The 7,590-nt window shown below is 29.4% G+C and overlaps 1 protein-coding gene across 1 annotated transcript; it reads left to right on the top strand.

The window, feature by feature from the left end:
* The first annotated feature begins 218 nt into the window (after nt 1-218).
* On the top strand, nt 219-920 carry LOC127902270 (uncharacterized). Its single transcript, XM_052441115.1, has 2 exons — nt 219-381; nt 838-920. Exons 1-2 carry the CDS (start codon nt 219-221, stop codon nt 918-920), a joined length of 246 nt encoding a protein of 81 aa, XP_052297075.1.
* The last annotated feature ends 6,670 nt before the right edge of the window (nt 921-7,590 follow it).

Here is a 7,590-nt window from a genome sequence, read left to right as displayed (position 1 = left end):
TTCTCAGAAAATGACGATGATAGTGCGCATAATTACATTGATGAAAGTGATGCTAAGTAAAAATTGTTACAAATAGTACAAACTGGAGTTGCATTGTATGTCAATCATTTTATTAAGCATAGCTTAAAGGAACGATGTAGAACATCCCATCATTCAGGTCATTCTTTTGTATTAGAGGTGCTAAATGAACATAAAAATAGATGTACCAACAATTTAGAATGGAAAAACATGTACTTATGAAATTATGTCAAGTTTTGAGTGAATCATATGGTCTTAAAAGAGGCAATAATATATCTATAATTGAGTCAGTAGCTATGTTTTTTATTACATTAGGTCATGCATTTGGGAATAGAATGGTTCAAGAAATATTTCAACATTCAGGTGAAAGTATATTGAGGTGGTTTGGAATAATGTTTGATGTTGTTTGTCATATGGCCATTGATGTTTTGAAACCATCAGACTCATAGTTTAAATGAATTCCTAAAAAAATCAGGAATGATGAACGATATTGGCCATATTTTAAAGATTGGATTAGGGCAATTGATGGGAAACATATACTAGTTATAGTGCCTACGTCAAGTAAATACCGTATATTGGAAGAAAAGGGATTCCTACCCAGAATGCGATGGCTGCATGTGATTTTAATATGTGTTTTACATTTGCATGGGCTGGATGGGAAGGCACTGCCCATGATACGCATATATTTTTAGAGGCGTTATGTGTAGAGAATTTGCATTTTCCTCATCCACCTACAGGTTAATTATAAAATATCATTTATGATACATTTCTATATAAGTTTGTTTAATTTTTTTCAATTATAGAATTTCTATTTTGTAGGTAAGTATTACCTAGTAGATGCTAGATATCCTCACATAACAGGTTATTTAGATCCTTATAAAGGTGGCGATATCATCTTCTAGATTATCGACATGGAAGTCAACCAAGAGGAAAAAAAAAAGAAATATTTAATCATGCCCACTCTTCCTTGAGATGCTCCATTGAGAGAATTTTTAGTGTTTGGAAAAGTAGATGGAAAATTTTGCTCCAAATGCCTAGTTACCCTTTTAGTAAGCAAGTGAAAATTGTGATTGCTTCAATGGTTCTTCACAATTTTATAAGAAAATATGCATATAATGACCAAGAATTTCAACCTTTTGATGATGATGAGGAATTGCTTCCAACAAGTGAAAATGAGAATCGGGGAGAAGAGAACAATGAAGAACAAAATACAAATTCATTCAATGTACGTGAAATGGACCAAGAACGTGATCAAATTGCAACACTTCTCATGTTCCGTTAACATTTCAATTATATTATTGATTATCATTTTAATTTGAATAGTATTATTTGTTTGGTAGAATATATCAATGATGCAATTTCTAATTTTGAATATTGAAGAAATGATTGAATTGATTTTTTTCTTGTTAATTGATAGCTTGGATACATTTTGTTTCAAGTTATATAATTATGAATAATATCATTTTTGGTAATTTAATTATACAAAAGCACTTTTAGTTTTATAGAATCAAACAGTCTACTGGTTCAAAAGAGGTTTTTTAAGTGATAACCAAACACCCAATGATTTTTTTGTCAAAAGCTCTACTCTTATAAGCTCTATTCAATAGGTTGTACCAAACAGAGCCTAAGTGCTTGTTTGGTATGACTTATTTAATAACCCTAAGTACTTATTTAATCTCATAAACTCTTATCATAATTTTTATTATTACTTGATTGTTTTTCTAATAGAGATTTTGAAACTTAAATAAGATATTTTGCCCCTACTAACACAAGCCCAAATTTTAGAATTTTGGGAGTAAAGGTTTTAATTTTTTTGAAATGTTAAAATAACAAAAATATTATCTACATATTTGACTATTTTATTTTATTATTTTCATGGCATAACTTTAAAAACTTTATCTATTAAAGTAATTTCATAAAGTTTTAGTAAAACCTCTTATTAGTTTAAAAAAATAAAAATAAAACCTCTGATTGACAACGAAACAAATAAATTTTTTTATAGTAAAAACTCTATTTATAAAAAATTTATTTAAATAAACTCTACTTGAAAAGTTGTAATAAACGAAACCTTAATAGTATAGCTGAATTTAAAGCCCAAAAAAGGCTCAATAAGCAGAGCTTATCGAAGTTATTTTTCAGATTTATATTGTTTGGAAAAAAAATTCATTATATGAATTTTAATGTACAGTGTCAGGATCAGTCCATGCAATTAATTTATAACAAGATTTTTAATTATTATATAATAAGTTAAAGCATACATGTAATAAGAGATAAATAAAAAAGGGATGCTCAAACCTATTAAATGCCAAGAGAATAAAAGAAAAGTGACACGACTTAAAAGTGATTTCTAACTCCTAAGTATAAGAGTATCTTTTTATATTATAACTCGGTAAGTCTGACGTCGATCATCAGAGAAATAATTTAATTTGTTTATTTAAGTTTATCAAAAACAATAAAAATAAAATTTAAAAATATGCAATTTAATTTAAGAAAAACTATGAAATTGAATTAGTTAGGGTTATAGATCCACTTTCAGTAATAAATACAATTTAATAAATTCTTTTTATTTTTATTTTATTTCCCAAAAGATTAATTGTATAAATTAAAATTATTTTCCCATTTATTTTATTATGGATTACGAACTTAATGTGTCAAAACTTAATTTGTCTGCAATAAATCAAAATACCATTTTACCATACTTTATACTAAGATATTAAGAATTCACTGTGCCAAACTCCAATATTTGTCTACAATAAATCAAAATTTTAAAATATAAAATATGGATAAAATTAAATAGAAAAAAATTTAATTTATAAAATTAAAAATAGAATTTGATTAAACCATATTTTTACTAAGAGTTTCACCTTCCCCTAACAACGAATATTTAGCTAAATATTTTTGAAATAAAGGAAATTATTAAAATTGAAAAGCACATAATTAAAAAAAATGAAATTTGAAAATTGAAATAAAACTAATTTTACTAATTAAAAATATATTACAAAGAGAGATAAGAAGAAGAATTTGAGGGGAAAGAAGAGAAGAGAATGTGTGGAGAGGTGTGTTCCCCCCTCCTCTATTTAATACATGGTTAATCGATACCATACAAGTAAATAAAACTAATTACATTTTAGCCTTATATTTGTCATACTAATAAAACATAAACTTAACTTAATCCACTCAAGCACATCCAACACATTCCACTAACAATTACTATACCTAACATGATAAAAATTTATAATTTCACCATTACCACATTTACCGTGGTAAAAACTTAAAAATTTAAAACAAAAGTCTCGGACTTCCGGAATCCAAATTTAACATCCGTACATTTGTTTGGAGCCTTAGATTTCACGAAATTATTATTTTTACTAATAAACATAAAAAATTTACAAAATCAAATACTTAGAAAAATAATTAGAAATTCACAATATGTTACACAATTGCAAATATAAATTATAATAGCACAAAATAACATTTTTGCACTTAACAGAAGTACAATTTTTAACACTAATGACACCCTCCCCCCCCCCCCAACGAGCTTATTGCTAGCCCTTAGTAATTAAAGCGTTATATTAAATTAAGATTTACAAAATTCACATGCAAGTTAATAGTTGCTCATCTATCCTCTAAACTACCAAATAAATAAAATTTCCCAAATTTTTCTAACTCTTTGTCGTTCACTCATTATGTAGAATATCATAAACCTTATTTTGTGCTCAAGTAATTAACACAATACTTATGAGACTTCATTAAAAGAAAACAACATTTTCATTGTAAAACTCATTATATATTTAGGAGTAGATTATTCACACTTTTTTTTAAAAAAATATTACATTTTTAACCCATGTAGCGAGCTTTAGGCCAGTGACCCCCAGACCAGTTGGCATTAGGGCATTAGATGTTAAAACACCCCTACGAACTTAATTGCTCGGGTTCTAGATATAACAAAATTAAACACATTCATTTTTTTCTTTTCTTTTTCTTTTTCTTTTTCTTTTTTGGTTTGCAATATACACTTTCTACTACCTTATATATTATCCCTAATAAATCAAAAGAACTAAATGCTGCAAAAATTTTAACTTACAACCCACTAGTATGTATCATAATGTGTGTGTGGAGAATGATTTAATAGTACCTGTTAAATGAGTAAACAACAAAATGACTTAATAACCAAATGGAGAGTTCAAAATTTTGAGTAATTCAAAGAAAAGGGAACAAAAACAACTTACTATGAATTTTAAAATCAAAATATAATACAACAGGACTACTAGGATGTGTCTCAAAAGTCATGACTCTTTACACAGCCATCTTAGACACAAAATTTGTTGTTTTTTATTTTTTTGAGTTTTTTTAAAAAAATAAAAATAAACACACCTATTTACAATTTACGTCAACTACCCCTTCCCCCAACCTAATCTAAACATTATTCATAATTTAAGGATATGCATGCAAAAAGACGAAAGAGATAAAGGAAACATAAATAGGAAAGATCACACCTGAACAAGTCGCTGAAAATGCATTTCTAGAGTCTCTACCCATATTCAGCCATCTTCGACATAAACATTACTAGGATTTGTCATGTTTCACAGCTGTCAACTATTTCCTCTCCCCAACTTGAATAAGACATTGTCCTCAATGGCTTAAAAGAAAGAAGTAGAGTTTAGAAGACATTACATTATCGCTCCAAGAAGATAGTTGCATCTCAAGAGTTAACTCCAACTTGTACTTCTTACTAGGGCTAGGGTTACCATCATTAGTCAATTATTCCAATGTCAAGGTCCTAGGATCTGGCTCTAGTTTGGAAGCTTGTAAAAGATCAAATAACTCATTAGCAGCAGAAGCACAAACAAAGAGATTTTTCACAGAGATTGAAATAAAATGATTCTTAATTACATAGTTAATGAATGTGAACAACCCATCAAAAAAAAATTATTAACATTGAGTAAACCGATGGGTTTCTGATGGATGTTCAAATGGGCCCAAGATGAAAATATAATTAGTGTCTCTAAAGTTGTAAAATCTTCTGACAAGAAAATGAAAGCGTCAACATGATTTAACATCTCAAATATTCACTCTTGCATACTTGAGACAACTAACTCTTCTCCAATTAGTATATCAGACATGCATCCCAGAGGTTTTAAGGCTTGTGGAATGATAACTAGTATCTGGTTTCCTCAAATAAAAATAACTTTTGAGACAAGTTTTGATAACCCGTGTCACCTCCTCCATAAACAAGGTGTAGTTTCTTCTCAACCATGACACGACCAAGTCCTTGCATTTTCCATAATGAAATCTAGAGAGTACACAAATGTTTTTGAATTATCTACTCGAAGATGCTGCCATTAGAATAATCTTTAAAAACAAGTTGTGAGTGGTTGGAAAAATAGCTCATATTTAAATATCTTAGTGATAAACAAAATGAGGAACAACTATAAATAAGTTGGTGTATTTGTCAGATAATGCGTAAAGCTCATGTCTCAATAATTCAAAAGCAAACAGTGAAAAGAAAAAAATAAAACAAATAATGATTAAATACAAAATCACACCACTAAACGCAATAATGCAAGTGATAAAATAACAACAAAAGAAAAAAATATTTACTGGTAGTTGTGATTGTGGCTCACATCTTCCTCTGGTTTTAAGTTTAGTAACAACTTGAACACCCTTTATGGGTTAAGGATAGGCTTCCCATCTAGTTTTCTTATAAATTGGCAAACACGTTCTTTTTTAGTCAGATTCCCAAGACTAAACTGTGCACTTTCTTTTTGGAATAGTCTCCATAACCTGTGTATCTCAAATTGCACATGTCCGCTTCGATGCGTCTCAAGAGATCGTAAGATATCATCCAATGATTCTTTAATCAGGTCATCTTCAACGAATTTAATTTTATCTTCTCGATTATTAGAAACCATTCGTAAAGATTTATAAATTTCTAGTTTGCAATTAAGTCGTACACAATTATGACATTCTGAGCCAAGTCTTTTAGCTCTCCCGTTTTTAGCAAATATGCTTTTACCAAAACCAGGCATGTAAGAAATAAATGGACTAGGAAACTCACCACCTAATCGGACATTTGCTTCAATTAACCACCGAACATCAGGAGGAATTCCGTTGATCATTAACAGACGCGGTCTTTCACAACGAGCTTTGTAAATTTTTTTGAGTGAGAGAAGGAAAACGCTTATGCAATTTATGTTGTATTTCTTCTATGCTTGATTTTGAGATCTCAGTTGTTGTGGAAAATTGAGGATACCGACTTAAGAAGTCACGGAGTACTGTTATCCACCATTTATACGGAAACACACACCAAAATCCAATATGCAAAATCAAATCAAACGTGAAAGCGAACAACAAAAAGAAACACATAATGTGAAAAGAAAAATGAACTTACATTCGTTCTCTTATTAAGTTAACCTCAAGCTACAATTGAAATTCATATATACCACGCTCTATTTCTTTGAGTTGGCTTTCTAAATCCTCAATGTAGGCCACTAATGTTGGTGGTCATCGGTCCCAAATTGGATGTTATTTACATCTTTGTATCTGGCCTCTCAAGTGAAATTTTATTCGCAAAAGATTTTTAAGATGTCTAAACAGAATCTTTCTGATTGAAGTGCTCATGATGTATAATGATGAAGAAAACACAATTATTAAACACACTTAAGCAAGAAACATCACAACGCGTATCATTCAAGACAGTCAAACAATTCAAACAGTAAAACAACAGTGAAAAGTTAAAACACTCATTAAAAACTTAATCAAGATTTGGTGGGTCAATCAAATTTATTTCAGTACTTACTTCACGTGGTTGGTATTCCAGATAAGGCTTTATTCTTTGTCCATTAACTTAAATTATGACACTATTTTTTAGATTCTCAATTTCTACAGCCTCATGTGAATATACATTTTTTACAATAAATATGCCACTCCATTTTGACTTTAACTTTCCTGGAAACAAATGAAGAGGAGAATTATAAAGCAACATTTTTTTACCAGTTTCAAATGTTTTTCAAAGAATTCTTTTATCATGAAAAGCTTTTGTTATTGCCTTAATAATTCTTGAATTTTCATATGCATCATTCCTTAATTCCTCAAGTTCATTCAATTGCAATTTTCGCACATTACCAACATCATCTAATTTTGAATTAAAAGCTTTAATAGCCCAAAATGATTTATACTCAAGTTCAACAGGTAAGTAACAGGGTTTACCATAAACTAACTGATGGGGTGACATTCCTAAAGATGTCTTAAATGCAGTACGGTAGGCTTAGAGTGCATCAGTCAGTCGAAGAGACCAATCTTTGTAGTTTAGGTTAACTATTTTTTCTAAAAACATTTTTATCTCCCTATTTGCTAATTCAACTTGACCATTTGTTTGAAGATGACAAGTGGTTGCAATTTTATGTGTAATTTCATATTTTTTTCATATAAGACTCAAATGACTTATTACGAAATGCTTACCTCCATCACTGATAATGGCTCGAGAGATTCCAAATCGACTTAGAATATTTTCTCTTAAAAATTTAACCATAGTTTTACTATCATTATTTCAACAAGAAATTGCTTCAATCC

Source organism: Citrus sinensis, chromosome 5 (genome assembly GCF_022201045.2).
Source record: "Citrus sinensis cultivar Valencia sweet orange chromosome 5, DVS_A1.0, whole genome shotgun sequence".
NCBI classification, from domain to species: domain Eukaryota; kingdom Viridiplantae; phylum Streptophyta; class Magnoliopsida; order Sapindales; family Rutaceae; genus Citrus; species Citrus sinensis.
Note: the sequence above shows the minus strand (reverse complement) of the source record. Positions and strands in the feature narration are given on the sequence as shown.

What these genes read in the sequence shown, in the direction of transcription:
- LOC127902270 (XM_052441115.1), top strand. Translation starts at nt 219, where the DNA reads ATGGAAAAACATGTACTTATGAAATTATGTCAAGTTTTGAGTGAATCA. An exon ending in AGAAATATTTCAACATTCAG is followed by an intron (nt 382 to 837) that starts GTGAAAGTATAT and finishes TCTATTTTGTAG; the next exon opens with GTAAGTATTACCTAGTAGAT.